The sequence below is a fragment of the Tasmannia lanceolata genome, unplaced genomic scaffold (assembly GCF_043159265.1).
Source record: "Tasmannia lanceolata isolate RefF3 unplaced genomic scaffold, GAP_Taslan_0.1 ptg000023l, whole genome shotgun sequence".
NCBI lineage: Eukaryota > Viridiplantae > Streptophyta > Magnoliopsida > Canellales > Winteraceae > Tasmannia > Tasmannia lanceolata.
In genome coordinates, this window is record NW_027518700.1 from 6,668,006 (window position 1) to 6,685,232 (window position 17,227).

Here is a 17,227-nt window from a genome sequence, read left to right on the forward strand (position 1 = left end):
CCCTGGATCCCATTATCTTGGCCCTGACCTGCCCTGACCCTGAGTCAGGGCCGAAAAACTCAACCCATTGCCCGCCCTAGAGGGCTCCGTGCTGGCCCTGGCCCGCCCTGATTGGGCAGGGCCGGGCCGGGCCGGCCCCAAATTGACCCTAGTGCAAATACCTGTTAAGAGTACCAAAAATAAAGCAACCACTTATCATATAGAACAACATGATCAATAAACAGAGAAAGGGAACAAAATAAGACAATATGAATTCAATAACATGACGGGCAACAGAGACAATTAATAATAATAATCTAAAGAAACATCAATCCAAGATAATAGAAAACATTAGCAAAAGAAACATGCACAGATGATTCAATTCTATAATAGAAAACTTAGGATCGGGCCGGGCCGGGTCACGGTACCCAAAGCATTAACCCAGAACCCAACCCAACTTGAGTCGGGGTCTAAAAAATGAACCATGACCGGCCCTCAGGGTTGGAAAATCCAGCCCTGACCCTGTTCGGGCTCAGGGCGGGTCAGGGCTGACAGGGCCAAACTTGCACCCCTACTTGCCATTCACATTTTCTCCATCCCCTTTATAGACAAAAAGAAGACAAGAACTATCAACACTAAAACTTCAAGAGTCCTAACTATGTCTAAATTATTTTCTAACTTTTTATCTATTTAACAAATTAGCCAAAACCATCTCTAACTCCAAAACCTTATGTAAGGGCTAACAACCACACAGATTCCTCCCCTCTCTAACTTTAACAAACCAAAAGTCATACACAACGACAAACCACCTACGGTTTTGCTACCTAACCCCAATAAATTAGAAACTTATTCTAACTAGGTCCTAATGCCTAAATTAAAGCGGGGCCAACTCTCATCGACTTGCGTAGGCCCAACACCTCCGATGTCGTGCGAGAGTCAACAATGACTCTCAACACTCCCCTCCAGTGCTGAGTCTCTATTGACCATGCCAAGTTACTTTATAAATTTTGCAAACTTTTTGTAGCCCAGCCCTTCAAAACCAGCAAGAATCGTCGTAACTTTATCTAATAGGCTGAACATCTCACAATAATCATGCTCGTTCTTCTGCAAGAATCCTTGAGCAACAATTCTCACTTTAAACCTATCTGCCGATCCATTTGCTTCCATCATTACCTTGTATACCCACTTAGACGAAACAGGTGACACTCAGTGGGCGATCCTCACCCTCCGATCCATAATAGGACTGTAAATTATATAAAGCCCTTCACATTGGAGGGTTAGCATCATCCTACCAAGATGATTTTCGATGTACCGCCTCTTTACGTTGTGGCTCATCAAATGAACGGTTTGGATCATCTTATGAAGTGGGCCGCACCGGACTCTTTGAATACTGGACTTCAGGTGCAAACATCATATAAAATCTCGTTGTTCGCATTAATAATGTTGGCACATATACGGCATGATTCAATGTTATAAATAATGATACCGTAACCGAATTTAGTAATATAAAAACCTCAGTCATCTTTGGCCATTGAATTTTTTTTTTTCTGTAGTCACATTGGAGGATGCAAAATTTTCAGTATATTAAAACGTTTAACTTTCACAGTTGTCTGTTCAAGTCTTTGGGCAGCTCTATGAAAAAATGACTTGAGAGCAGTAAGGTCCTCTTTTGATTGCAGGAAAAACATTTTTGCTTGAAATTATTTTCTTGAGAAACTTTTTTCTTTCAACAATTTAACGGGAATATGCTGGTTCAAGTTATATTTTTCATGGGTAAAAAAAGTGACGCAGGGAGCGTGAGAGCGGCAACACTAAGATAAAGATCAACACAAGCAGCAACTAAAATTCTTCTGTGTTCGTAAATATTGCAAGTTATCTTTCTGGAACCACCTCTGTGCAGTTCACTTTTCGAGAGCCAATATAAATTTTATCGGCAACACAGAACCATTTGTTTGCCTCCTCTCGAAAATGGGAGTTGCTAGCATCCATCGAAAAAGGCATTTCGTAGATGGTCAATCGCATGTAAGACCAACCACACAGGCTCACTTTTCAGCAGCTTTTGTCTACATTCACGAGGTGGCTGGTCTGACAGGCGACAAACCATCTGCGAAATTCCTTTTGCGATGGACGGTTGCAAATCCCCTCGAAAATAACATCATCTTCATACAATGCAGCCTTTCTTTTTAGGAAAAGTCAAACAATTGGAGGGAAACAGGATTGGAAAAATCATTTTCCTTCCCAAAATTAAAATCAAGTTGCATGGCCACCAAATTGGAAGCAAATGGTTTGGTGGGTCCGCACAAGTCAAACGATAAAAGCTAAAAGAAATAGATCGAAAAAAAAACAAAAACAAAAATAAAGCGGAAAACGTGCCATGGAATAAACCAGGACATTTAAGGTAAACATCATTTGTTCAAGGGAGACTTTCAACTTGCGTTTGATCTTCTTGACTTCTAATCACTTCAACAGAGACCACCGTCCATTTTTCAATTGATTTACACTATACCATTAATATATGTTACAATCTCCACCAATTAAATACAAAGACCAAAGATTTCTTTAACTCAGGTATATATATTTTGGGTCAAAGCCTCCATGATTTGTTTTTAGCAACCCATTCCAAAAGCAATTGCAGATTGGGAGTGACGATTCAAAGCTGATGTCTTGGGTAAGATTCATCTCCCCTATTGGACAAACATACAAAACCTCTTGTATGTATCTCCACATTTCTCCTTGTTTCCTCTCATTCCATTTCTAGCTTGCTGATGTCTTGGGTAAGATTCATCTCCCCTATTGGTCAAACGCACAAAAGCTCTTGTATATATCTCCACATTTCCCATTTTTCCTCTCATTCCATTTCTAGCTTGCCCGAGAGCAACATTTGATCGGAGTTTCGCCAGAGCTCTACTGGAATTTAACGAAGTCTTTAAGTTAACAAACATGGACTCAACATGGGTCAATACTTCCCTTAGTTTGGACCTCAACAATAATCTATTGGGTGAAATTCCGACAAGCTTAAGAAGCGGTTTTAATGGATTTTTGGGAGGAAAATCTCGCCGAAAGACGAGGTGGGTACATGAATTGTTGGAATTTTAAGAACTAAAAATAATAAAACAAAGAAAGATAGAAGAGGCTTTTACTGTTGGAAGAAGAAAAAACGTCACTTTTTCATTCATTCATTCCACACACCAAAATAACACAATTAGCCTTTTAATAGACTATTCTATCTGATGGGGTGTAAAAACTCCAGCCACTCACAGGCTGCCACCTGTCCCAGAGCAGGTAAACTCCAGCCACTCACAGGCTGCCACCTGTCCCAGAGTAGGTGAACTCCAGCCACTCACAGCCTGCCACCTGTCCTGGAGTAGGTGAACTCCAGCCTCTTACAGGCCGCCATCTGTCCTGGACACCTGTCCAGGACACCTCACCAGGTTTTCCCTATAAAAAGGGATTCAAAGCTCAAACCAATGGGTAATGCGAAAATCCCTTCTCTCCCTAAACTCTTAGACATCTCCCCTTCACTCCTGCTCATACTGACTTGAGTGTCGAAGGGCCTGTCCGGAGTAAAACCCGGTCTGGTCTTCTGACCTCGCTTGCCTTGTGCAGGACTCAGCCCTCATAGCAGGACTCTTTCTCGACCACCTCACTCCTCGTTCACTCCGGTCCTTCAGGACTCAGCTCCCCTAGTCATCCAGCTCAGCTCTTACATCACTGCTGTACCTGTTACTGATTTTAGGTCTAACAGATTGGCGCCATCCGTGGGGCCCCAGAACTAAAAGCTGTCTTTACACCCCACTCACAAAAATGGCAGGACGCAAGAGTACGCGGATGCCTACTGCGCGGGCGCGGACTACCCAAACCGCGCTACCCCGCAGGACCCGGAGCGAGCGAATTGCATCACTAGTAGTAGCAGCTTCTGCTACAGCAGATCAGAGCCCGGCTCGCTCAGAACATCTGAATCCTTTGCCCACCCCGGAGCAGGTTCAAGCTCTATTTCAGCAGATGACAGCCCTCGTTGGGCAGTACCAGCAACTACTTCAAGTACCCCCTCAACCTCCCCCAGAGGCTCCGCGATCTGTCCAAGGAAGGCCAGACGTCCACAGGGGAGAGTCATCACACCATGGTGAGGGCCGAACTCATCATTCCACCAGACAAGTCCCTCACCCCGCGACGAGGCATGCCCAAACAGAGCCTCAGCACCGTGAAAGGTCGCGTTCCCCCTCCGCACAGAGGTGCCGAGCTCATGAAGATCGCGCGCCACCAGCGAAGCGCCGACCTCGTCGTATGAGTCGGGAGAGCCAATCCGGCTCTGCGGCGAGCCAATCTGTGGAAAGGATCAGGTCCTTGGACCACAGGACGGATCCGCTGCTACGGAGAATGGAGGAGATGGACCATCGGATAGGGGAACTGGCAAAGGACCAGAGCCGGCCCGTCTCCAGGGCGTTCTCAAGTAGGACGCCATTCACTGATGATGTTCTGGGTGCCCCAGCACCCATAGGGTTTAAAATGCTTGCTGTCCCTCAGTATGACGGCACTACAGACCCCGTGGACCACTTGGAGACGTTCAGAACAATTATGCTCCTCCACGGAGCTTCCGATGGCTTTCTTTGCAGAGCGTTTCCAACGACGCTAACTGGCGCAGCAAGAGACTGGTATTCCAGGATCAAACCGAACTCCATCGACAATTTTGATGATTTTGGAGAGGATCTTGTCCGCCACTTCATGAGCAGCCGCAGGCCAAGGAAAACAACCGCTTCCCTGATGGCCTTGCGACAGGACGACAACGAGCCTCTGAAGGTGTTCGTCCGCCGATTCAACAGGGAGGCACTTCAAGTGCCAAATCTAGATCCCTCAGCAGCAATGAATGCGCTCCTCGCAGGCGCCAGGTCTAATGAATTCCGTCGAGCGGTGGCTCGACAAAATCCGCACTCACTAGCGGATCTTATGGCCGGAGCAGAAGAGTACATAACGGTGGAAGAAACACTGGCAGCTCTTTATTCAAATCGGAGGATAACCTCTGAAGAGAAGAATCTCCCTAAGCAGCGCAGGGAGGATAAACCTCCCAGGAGAGAGAAGTCTTCGCCTCCTCAGAGAAGAGAAGAAAACTTCACGCCTCTCAACACCTCCAGAAAGCACATACTGGCGGCGATCAGCGAAGAAGAGTTCATGAAGTGGCCTGCTAGAATGATCTCCAAGGGAAACAGGAGAGATCCCTCAAAGTACTGCCGGTTCCACAAGGACCACGGCCACGACACAGATGATTGTTGGCAACTCAAGCAGGAAATTGAACAACTCATCAGCCGGGGCTATTTGAAAAAGTATATCCGAACTGACAGCCGCAACCAAGAGCACAGAGGAAAGAGTCCCCAGGGCCGCAGCCCTCGAAGATCACAGCAGCCCCCTGCTCGGGACAAAACCCCTCAGTTGGGCAATGCGCAGCCTGAGGCACCCCAACCTCAGCCAAGGGGGGTCATCGGTACAATTATGGGTGGGCCTGCAGCTGGGGGCACCTCTTCTACCGCCCGCAAAGCATATGCACGGCGAGTTAACGGCGTACACACAACCAGCAAAAAGACGAGAACGAAGAATGAGATCTCCTTCTCAGATGCAGATCTGGATAATCTTATCCTGCCCCACGACGATGCACTGATTTTAACCATGCTCGTCGCCAACTGGGAGGTGAAGAAAATCCTCGTAGACAATGGGAGTTCGGCGGACATTCTATACTACCACGCCTTTGAGAAAATGATGATAGGCGACGACCGTCTGAAGCCGGCAAACTCAGATTTATTTGGCTTCTCCGGAGAGGTCGTGAAAGTGGTGGGGCAGATCGAGCTCCCGGTTCTTGTCGGAGATCCACCTTGTCAAGCTTTCGCCATGGTCAACTTTCTAGTAGTAAGGGCCACTTCGGTCTATAATGCTATCTTGGGACGGCCTGGCCAGAACCTCATCCTTGCAGTAGCTTCGGCCTACCACCAAAAAATGAAGTTCATAACCCCCAATGGTGTGGGGGAAGTTCGAGGAGATCAGCCTCAATCCAGAGAGTGCTACGCAACGGCACTTAAAGGCAAAAATGCAGTGGAGTCACTGCCAATTGAACTGCTCGATGTAAGGGACGAGCTCAGAGGGACTCAACCTGCTGAAGACCTCCTCTCCATCCCACTGTGCCCAGAGGATAGTGAGAAAGTTGCTCTGATCGGTTCCTCCCTCAGCACCGACATTCAGCACCAGCTCACCAATTTTCTCCAGGACAATGCAGATGTCTTTGCATGGGTTCCCGCCGATATGCCCGGCATTGATCCAGAGATCAGCACACACAGTCTCGGTGTTGATTCAACCTGCAGACCGGTGAAGCAGAAGAGACGACATTTCGCCTTCGAAAGGCGGCAGGCAATAAAAGAAGAAGTGGAGAGGCTTCTGAAGGCTGACTTCATTCGCGAGATTCGATACCCGGACTGGTTGGCAAACGTAGTCCTAGTCAAGAAGACTAATGGGAAATGGAGGACCTGCGTCGACTTCACCGATCTGAATAAGGCTTGTCCTAAGGACAGCTATCCACTCCCGAAGATCGACCAACTCATTGACGCCACAGCGGGTCATGAACTGTTGAGCTTCATGGACACCTTCTCCGGATACAATCAGATCAGGATGTACGAGTCGGATATACCAAAGACCTCCTTCGTCACAGATCAAGGGACTTACTGCTACCGAGTTATGCCCTTCGGCCTCAAAAATGCCGGAGCCACTTACCAAAGGCTTGTGAACAAACTTTTTCAGAACCAGATCGGTCGTAACATGGAAGTCTATGTAGACGATATGCTGGTCAAAAGTCAGAGTGCGCAGGATCATGCGTCTGATCTCAGAGAAACATTCCAGGTCCTGAAGCAGCACAACATGAAACTTAACCCCACCAAGTGCACATTTGGTGTCAGCTCGGGCAAGTTCTTAGGATTCATGGTGAGCCAGCGAGGGATAGAAGCAAATCCAGAAAAGATCAGAGCCGTGATGGAGCTTACTGCCCCAAAAACCATCAGGGAAGTCCAGCGGCTCACGGGAATGATAGCGGCGTTGGGTCGCTTTATCTCCAAATCAGCGGAAAGGTGCCTCCCCTTTTTCAGCGCGGTCAAGGGACTCAAGACCGCGCCCTGGACGGAAGAATGCCAGATCGCATTTGAAGAGCTGAAAAGATATTTGTCCTCTCCGCCATTATTAACAAAGCCGGAGCCGGGCGAGGAGCTATTTTTGTATCTCTCCATCAGCTCCACGGCTCTGGCAGCTGTACTCGTCCGTGAAGAGCACCGCCAGCAAAAACCTATTTATTATGTTAGCAAGGTTCTTCACGACGCAGAAACAAGGTACCAGCGGGTCGAGAAATTGGCTTACGCGCTGGTAATGGCCGCCAGGAAGTTAAGGCCGTACTTCCAAGCTCACACTGTAAAGGTCTTGACTGATCAGCCACTTCGACAAGTTCTCCATCGCCCAGATATCTCCGGGCGACTTGTGAAATGGGCTGTAGAGCTAAGCGAGTTCGATATTCAGTACGCACCCAGGCCAGCTATCAAGGCCCAAGTACTGGCAGACTTTGTAGCCGAGTGCACTATCCCCCAGCAGGTCGTCGACCCTGAAGCATTGCAGCTCCCAGTTATAGAGAAAGTAGTCCCTGAAGAGCGTATGACAGAGGAAATTCGGACGGAAATCAGGCCACCTTCAGCCGGACAGGACTCCATAACCAGCACACCGACTTGGGAAGTATATGTCGACGGATCTTCAAATAAAAACGACTGTGGAGCTGGCCTCATCCTCACTGGGCCTGATGAGTTCACTGCGGATTACGCCTTGAGATTCGGGTTCCGTGCATCAAATAATGAGGCGGAATATGAGGCCCTCCTTGCCGGAATGAGCCTCGCGATTCAGACCGGCGCCCAAAAATTGAAAGCATACTGCGACTCGCAGCTGGTAGCAAACCAGATCCAAGGTGTCTACGAAGCCCGAGACGAGCGTATGGTTAAATACCTCGCCAAGGTTCGCTAACTTTCCAGCCGGTTTGCAAGTTTCGAGGTCATCAGAGTGCCAAGAACAGAGAATGCCAAAGCTGACGTGCTGTCAAAACTGGCTGCCTCTGGATATACCACTCTCGGAAGCATACACATGGAGTTTCTACAGAGGTCCAGCATCGACAGTAAAGCCATGGAAGTCATGCAGGTGGAAGATGAGCCGTGCTGGATGGATGAGATCATAGGTTATCTGCGCGATGCTATACTCCCGGAGGATAAGAAAGAAGCTCATAAGGTGACACAGAGAGCTGCCCGATTCTCCCTCAGTGGTGACAATCTATACAAAAGGTCATATACTCTCCCATATCTGAAGTGTCTGAGGCCGAGCGACGCCGCGTATGCACTACAAGAGACTCATGAAGGAATTTGCGGAGAACATCTGGGGGGCAAAGCCCTGGCGATAAAGGTGCTGCTCAGAGGACTGTATTGGCCTACTATCAGGCAGGATGCCCTGGATCTGGTTAAAAGGTGTGAGAGGTGTCAGAAGTTCTCTCCTACCATCCACCAGCCTGCCGTAGCAATGGCTCCAATTATTAGTCCGCTTCCCTTTGCAGTATGGGGGATGGACATCCTGGGCCCTTTCCCACCGGCCTCTGGAAAGCGCATGTTCGTGGTAGTGGCGATCGACTATTTCACTAAGTGGGTGGAGGCAGAACCTCTGGCCCAGATCACTGAGCAGAATGTGCAGAACTTCTTCTGGAAGGCAGTAGTCTGTAGATTTGGGATTCCCCGTATCTTGATCACAGACAACGGCAAACAGTTCGACTGCCGGAACTTTCGAAAGTTCTGCTCGGACCTAAAGATTGAACAGAGATTCACTTCGGTTGCTCACCCCCAGACCAATGGGCAAACGGAAGTAACTAATAAAATCCTGCTTCAGGGGATAAAGAAGAGGCTGGACGAAAAAGCTGGCCGTTGGGCAGATGAGCTCTATCACGTTCTGTGGGCTTACCGCACTACTCCTCGCACGACGACTGGTGAATCGCCATTCAACCTTTCCTTTGGTACTGAGGCTGTGATACCAGTTGATATAGGCGCTCCGTCTCCCCGAATCACCAGCTTCAACGAGCAGCTTAACGGTGACGGGCTCCGTGCCGATCTCGACTTACTAGAAGAAATCCGGGAAGAATCTCGAATCCGGGTCGCCGCTTATAAGCAGAGGGTATCAAATTATCACAACTCCAAGATTCGCCCCAGAGAATTCAGGACAGGAGATTTAGTCCTGAGAAAGGCAGCCGTCTCCCAACCGACGAAAGTCGGGAAACTCTCCCCGACTTGGGAAGGGCCATATCGAGTGAAAGAAGTTATCCGGCCAGGAAGCTATAAACTGGAGACACTGGAGGAGCACTTATTACCTCACGCATGGAACTCCAAAAATCTCAGGAGATATTATCAATAGACAAAATGTACGGCGTAAAAAGGTGACTTTGTAAATTTGTCAATTTGTTGTTATAAATAAATAATCTTTTTTGCAGACTTTGTTTCACTCTTACTCTCTGGAAACCCAGTTCACAAAACTCGGGTACTCACTGGAAATCCAGTTCACAAAACTTGGGTACTTACTGGAAACCCAGTTCTTAAACTTGGGTACTCATTGGAAACCCAGTTCACAAAACTCGGGTACTCACTGGAAACCCAGTTCACAAAACTTGGGTACTTACTGGAAACCCAGTTCTTAAACTTGGGTACTCATTGGAAACCCAGTTCACAAAACTCGGGTACTCACTGGAAACCCAGTTCACAAAACTTGAGTACTTACTGGAAACCCAGTTCTTAAACTTGGGTACTCATTGGAAACCCAGTTCACAAAACTCGGGTACTCACTGGAAACCCAGTTCACAAAACTCGGGTACTCACTAGAAACCCAGTTCTTAAACTTGGGTACTCACTGGAAACCCAGTTCTTAAACTCGGGTACTTATTGGAAACCCAGTTCACAAAACTTGGGTACTTGTTGTTCCTGAACTTGGGTACTTGTTAGAAGACCAGCTCGTCACAATTCGACTATCAACAGCCTCAGTCCCAGGTTATCAAAATTAAAAAGACAAGTCGAGCAAATCACTCAGTTGAGAAATATCAGAGACAGACAAATGTGATTTCATTGATCAGAATATGTGGGGCCTCGAGGACCATTACAAAATTCACTTTAAAGCGGCTGCTAAGAGCTGTAGGGTCTCAAGGACCATTACAAAATGAGGTCAAAATAAAATAAAAATAATAATAAAATACTAAGCATCTGGAAGAGAGGTGATGTCAGCAGGAGCATCAGTAGGAGCATCTGGCTCCTCATCAGTAATCTTCGGCCTGGCAGGGAGAGTCATGTTCTGCATCAATAAGTTTGGATTGCAGGCCTGGAGCTCCTGGAGGCAGTCATAGTATCCGAGACTATAAGCCTCGCTTGACAGGCTGAAAAGTTCAGCCTCCTTCGCCTCTGTGGCCTCCTTCACTGCCGTCTCCTGCCTCTCTTTGGCTCTTCCTCTTTGAGCCTCCATGGCTTCAGCAGCCTTGACCAGTTTCTTCTTCTCTGCGGCCAGATCCTCTATCAACAACCTCTTCTCCTCCTCTACTCGCCCGATGCTCGTTTGAAGCTCCTGCACCTCAGCGGCCAACTTTCCGTTCACCTCTTCAGATGCAGTAATGGCTTGGGAGAACTTCTTACTCTTCTCCTTGAGGTCATTATAGTAGAGCAAGATCTGAAGAAAGAAACAGGCATCAGTATGGTAAAAGGAAGCAATAGGCAGAAAGTTAGCAAACGGATCACCTCTTCCTTACCTGGTAAGCTGAGGATAACACAGCCTCCTCTCCTGTAGCTGGCGGCTCGTGAAGGACCTGTTGCTTGTCCTTCCGCAGCAAACACTTGCTCATGATCTCTGCTGCCACTCGGCTCTCGCCTAGGGCAGTGTCATCCTTCAGAACGGCCCAATTGGGTCGAAAGACGTGCTCACTAAGCCCCGTAGGAGGACGAGCTCCAGAACCGGTTCCGGTAGAAGCACCACCGGACTTAGAAGAGCCACCGCCCTGAGCAAAGGGGCCTATTAGCTTCACCGTAGTCTTGGGCCTCTGGGATGGGGGTGGAGTGCCCTGTGACAGGGCCGGACTCGCCAGCACAGTCGCCTTTCTCTTCTGGCGCTCCTGTTGTGCCTGTGCAGCACCCTCCTGTGCCCGTGGCTGGGCTCCCTGTCTTATCTTCTCGACAGTCGATTGTTTCTTCATTTCTGCCAGACAAGCAAGCAGTCAGAAGCAAGCATATAAAAGTAAACATATTCTAAAAGACAAGTCTAGCTACATACGTTCTGGAGTCGCGGCACTCACGCCCAGTCCAACTAGCACCTCCTCTCCTGAGAACTCTGCACAGCGGATAAGGACTGATTGCTCAATCTCCTTCCGCATCAAGGCGAAAGTCTCTTTGTCCTCACTCTCGAGGAGCGGCTTTCGACTTAATTTGGAAGTGTCCGGAGTGTCCCACACTAGAGGGATAGGCCAGGGCTCACTGACCTCCTTATCCTCGACGTAGAAGAACCTATTCTTCCATGAATGTATTGACGAGGGGATACCGGTAATGATTTTGAGTTCAGGGCGCTGGCTGATGTAGATCCAGCCCCCTTCCTTATGCCTCTTCAGATGTGCACAAGCACGGAATAGCGACAAGCTCACGCTCCTCTCTAACCGGCCGTGGACAAGATACAAGAACCCAGTCAGTAGTCTCCATGAGTTCGGAGCTACTTGAGCTGGGGCCAGTCCGTAGTATCGAAGCACCGCTGCGAAGAATGGGTGCAGAGGAAATCGGAGTCCCGCCCTCATCGACTCCTCATAAATACAGAGATCTCGACTCTCGTTACAGGCTCTGTCTCCCTCTATAGCTGCCTTCAGTTCAAATCTTGGAGGCACACAGTACTTATTCCTAATGTCGCCTAGCATGGACCTGGTGAGGTAGTTCTCTTCGACTAGAGCTCGCAGGTTGTATTTTGGGTTGGCATCCATCCGCGCTCTAGCGACTACCTCCACCGCCTGACCAGGAGGGAATGTTGTAGACGCCTCAGCAACGTCACTTTCAACACTCCCTTCTGCTCGGGAGAGACTAACAGTGGGGAGTGGAGTGGCGTTCAAGTCTAAAAACACCTCCTCCTTGTCCCCTTCGTCGTCACTATCTACAAGATCTACTCTAGAGGACGTCCTAGCCATTACAGGCTCCTGCGGCGGCCTAAATTCTGAACTACTGCTAGTGGAGGACTCCGTACCGGACTCGGAACTCGAATTACTATCAGACATGTAGTAAAGAGAAGGGCTGAGAGGAATACCGGTGAGTGGAGCTCGTCAAGTCCTTGCGCAACTCGAACTGCGAACTGCGAACTGCGAACTGAGAACTGAGAAGTCGAAGCTCCCAGAGCAAGAAAAAGAAGAAAAGATGAAAAGTAAAAAGTAAAGAATGAAAGGGGGTAAAACCTCCTTTTATAGCTTTTCAGAGGCGGTGGGGCATTAAATACGACGCACGCATCTCGAGGACACTCGAATGGCGCCACGTGTCCCATATTTATGACGGACACATTCTCCCACTCAAAAATACGATCAAGCACGCGCATGTTCCTACGTGCATGAAAATTCACATCTTCGCTCCGTACTACATGCTCCGCACTACATGCTCCGCACTCCATGCTCCGTACTCCGTACTCCATGCTCCGCACTCCATGCTCCGTACTCCGTGCTCCGTACTCCGTGCTCCGTACTCCGTACTCCACGCTCCGCACTCCGTACTGGATCTTTAAATCCGAACTGGATATAACGCATTTCAACAAAACGACAAAAACCAGTCCGGTCCGAACCGGACTGGCCGCAAGACGACAAAAATCAGTTCGGGAAAATCCGAACTGGATATAACGCGTTTCAACAAAACGACAAAAACCAGTCCGGTCCGAACCGGACTGCCCGCAAGACGACAAAAATCAGTCCGGGAAAATCCGAACTGGATATAACGCGTTTCAACAAAACGACAAAAACCAGTCCGGTCCGAACCGGACTGGCCGCAAGACGACAAAAATCAGTCCGGAAAAATCCGAACTGGATATAACGCGTTTCAACAAAACGACAAAAACCAGTCCGGTCCGAACCGGACTGGCCGCAAGACGACAAAAATCAGTCCGGTCGAAATAACCGAAATTTCAAATTTCGAAAAAACCGAAATTTCGACCAAAATTTCAAAATTTCGATCGAAATTCCAAAATTTCGGTCGAAATAAATGACTGTTTCGGTTTTTAGTGGTTTCGGTGTCGGTCTCCACCGAAATCCGAAATTTCGGACTTCGGTCGAAATTTGAAACCATGTTAGGCAGTAGCTCTGATACCATGTATTAGAGAATAAAATAAAATCAAGATCAAGATTGGGCTATATTGAGTGGTTGGATTGGATTAGGCAAGTGACTTGGATTAGGTTAATCTTTTTCCATAGTAATCTTATTCTCTTGCTATGTTTATCATTTGAGTGTTCTATAAAAACACTCCTTATGCTTATTGTAATCATTCAAGTTTAGTGAAATCTCCTAAACTTATTATGGTATCAAAGCCAACTATCCTGCGCTGACCACAACGCTAGCGAATCCGTCCTCCGGCGGACGGCAGATCTAGCCGTCCGCCCGGCCACCATCCATCGAATGCTCTGCTGCAAACCTCCATTTAGTTTTCTCCAAATCAGCAACCCTCTATTTTTCCCTTTTCTTCTCATCGTTCTCATCATTTTTTTTTTCTCACTTGTTGATGTTGACTCTAAGAGGCTTTTCATCAACCACCTTCAATGCAAAAACCATCATCCAACATTGATGGCCGGCAGCCCAGTTTCTTCAACCTTTGGCAGAATCGATGCGGTGCCTTAAATCTGAACCCTTAAAATTCTCACCACTTTATTCTCCTCCACCATCCCTCACAATTTGTAGAGCTATTCCATAGCCCTTTACACCCATGGTTTTCACTTGGTCTTTGGTGTGTTTGCTCATTCAGTCAGAGAAGAAGAGGAGATAGTGGGGGTAATTTCCTCCCCAACTTTGGTTCAAACATTCATTTCGCTTGTGTTTTTTAAACCACATACCACAATATTGATAATGACACCCCTATATTCCATTTTCTTATAGGCTTGTGTGCCAATCCTTTCAAAAAAGAAGAAGGGCCTCATCACCCTATTTTGTTCCAACAACACCTTCTCTATTTGCCACCCCTTTTACAATTCTTTAGAATGCCTTTCACCCATCTTGTGTGACAGAACCCCAAATTGATAACCACAGTATTATATCTACACTTTATCTTTGCATTGTCCAAATGATAACAAGTTTCTTGTTGTTATTTGCTGTCGTCCATCTTAAGTCACTAGATGTCGCTTCTCATCCATCTTCCTTACCTTTTTGAGTCGTCCCTTTAATCTAGATTTCCATTTTCTTGTTTTGTGTTATTTCAGTTGAGGTGCTTCATTTCTTTGAAGTGCGTGCCTGAAATGAGTTTTATTTCATCAACATGATATTTTCAAAAATTTCTAATTGAATTTTGTGAATGATTTTAGGCTCGTGTTTTGGAAGCTGAGTTGAGTCGAGTGAATGAAGAGAACGAGAAGCTAAGCAGGATGTTGAGCATTATGTACGAGAATTTCAGGGTTTTGCAGAGCCAAGTGGTGGATTTAAAGAGTAAGAGTACCGAGAAGGAGAGAGAGGGCTCCGCCTCATCATCCAAGAAGAGAAAGGATGAAAGCCAAGAAAATAATAACAGTAATGGAATTAACGAGAATGCTAATTATAGAAATCCTATTGAGAGCTGCTCTAGCGAAGATTCATGCAAGAAGCCATGTAGACTTGCAGAGACAAAGACCTCCAAGGCCTATCTAAGGACTGATCCATCAAATACAAGCTTGGTAAGTAGAAAATTTCTAAAACAATATCACAAGATCAGGGGATTTTATATTGTGTAAGCCCGTGTAATCCAGTATTTTTAAAAAGTATTGTATGGTCCACACCATAGGTGTATTTGACGGGCAACAACGTAAATAGATTGTGATCATTTTTCTCTTGAATGATCCTAGCCCTCCTATCTAAAGACGAACTGCATATTATGTAAGTGTCTATAGATCGCAGGGCTAGGATCATCCTTTGTAAATGATTTTTTCGACACAACCTATCTGAGTTGTGGCCACATCAAATGGACGGTTTGGATCATCCTATGGTGTGGGCCGTACAGTACTTTTAAAAAAGTAGTGGACTATGTCTTACATTGTAGTATCAGAAAACTCAAATCCTAAACCCTAATCCCTAAATCCTAAACCCTACATTTCATTATTTTCAGGTCTTTAAAGATGGATACCAGTGGAGAAAATACGGTCAGAAAGTCACCAGAGACAACCCATCTCCGAGAGCTTACTACAAGTGTTCCTTTGCCCCAGTCTGCCCAGTAAAAAAGAAGGTAACTTCCGGCAGAAAATCAATCTCCACCCTCCATTTAATTTACTCAACTATTGGTTACTAAGATAATTTTTTTGTAATCTTTCATCCATCAGGTTCAGAGAAGTGCTGAAGATAGATCGATCTTAGTAGCCACATATGAAGGGGAGCACAACCACCCACACCCGGCTCGAGTCCAAGTGCCAAATGGTTTAAGCAACTATGCCTTGGTCCCTTGCCCGGTCTTGGTCAGCACCTTGAGCCCCACTATTACACTGGACGTGACCTCATCCAAGTTAGTTCAGGACTTAGTGAAACCTCATGGGGAGATCAAGTTGCTGGAAACCCAGCAGTCTCTCCTAGAACAGATGGCTATGTCGTTGTCGAGAGATCCCAATTTTACAACTGCACTTGCGGCCGCCATTTCCGGACAGTTTTTTCACCCTAAAGAGGCTGGGGAATGGTGAAAAGATGAAAATTTGAAATGTAACAGCTGATGTAAATAGAATTTATATACACTTATGTGTAGGAACCGTTTTCTCTCTCTCTCTCTCTCTCTCTCTCTCTCTCTCTCTCTCTCTCTCTCTCTCTCTATATATATATATATATATATATATATATATATATATATATATATATATATATATATAAGTAAAGCGGAATCCTCTAAGCCGTGGTTGTGCCACGTGTCAGCCCCTCTTTCCACCGAAATTTCAAAATTTGTTTTACTTCCCTGTGTACGTCTCATATAATTGAAAGAAAAAAAATTTCTATTTATTCCAGAGGCCCTTGTGGGCAGTTACAAAACGTAAATTTATTTTCTCCATAAATTTTGATATAAAACTTCATAAATAAATCATTTCCGTTTCCCTACATGCTATGTTACCAAAAGTTTTTTCTACTTTACTTTCCTATTGTATCTTTTACATATTTTACTTCATAACCTACCAAAAAAAAAACATCATTTATTAAATCCCAAAATTGACGTGTAAATTTTCTACTCTTTAAGGCTCTGTTCACTTGTTTTCCCGGGAAAGGAAAAGAAAAGGTTTCCCAGGAATCTGACGTGGCATTAGGAAAAGAAATCCAGGGAAATTGTGTAGGAAAAGGTTTCCCGATCCTGTTGACGTGCGCAAGAACTGTGCAGGAAAAGGTTTCCCGAGAAACTGCTTGCCCACCTTTTTTCACTAGTTTTCCCAGGAAAGCAAATCCGACCAAAATAGTGGGATTTGGTTTCCCACACTTGTGAGAAAAGAGACATTTCCACATCATTTTTGGCAATTTCCATGTCATTATTTGACATTTTCCACCTAGGCTTGTTACTTTCTCAGGAAAGCAAGTGAACATCAGAATTCTGTCTTGTCAAGGAAAAAAGAGGCTGTTTTTCAGGGATTTGCTTTCCCGGTAACGCAAGTGAACAGAGCCTAAAGGAAAAAAAAAACGCACAAACTCTCCCGTGAACACAACGAGGTGCTTCCACATGGCACCCGTCCTATACACGCAACTTCTACATATAGCCCCTTTTGAGAAATGATATTTACACACAACTTCTATGTATAACACCGAAATTTCATCAGTTTACGTTTGAGAAGGAATTCTACAACTTCCTTATTTCTCTCCATAGCAACCAATTAAATCTATTATAATATCTCTCCTTCTTTTTTAGTTACGTTTTAAAGAGCTTTACGTAAGTAAACAATAAAAACATGGGTTGAAAAGTGGGTAATAGGAAAAAATTTACTGGGCTATAAAGAAAATATAAATTGTGAGACCCTTTGTGTAAAACC

The 17,227-nt window shown here is 46.2% G+C and overlaps 1 protein-coding gene across 1 annotated transcript; it reads left to right on the top strand.

Moving 5' to 3' along the window:
* Positions 1-1,947: 1,947 nt before the first annotated feature.
* LOC143856677 (putative WRKY transcription factor 40) lies at positions 1,948-15,976 on the top strand. Its single transcript, XM_077366944.1, has 4 exons — positions 1,948-2,001; positions 14,573-14,917; positions 15,346-15,462; positions 15,557-15,976. The coding sequence occupies exons 1-4, from the start codon at positions 1,948-1,950 to the stop codon at positions 15,905-15,907; spliced, it is 867 nt and encodes a 288-aa protein (XP_077223059.1). The 3' UTR covers positions 15,908-15,976.
* Positions 15,977-17,227: the final 1,251 nt, after the last annotated feature.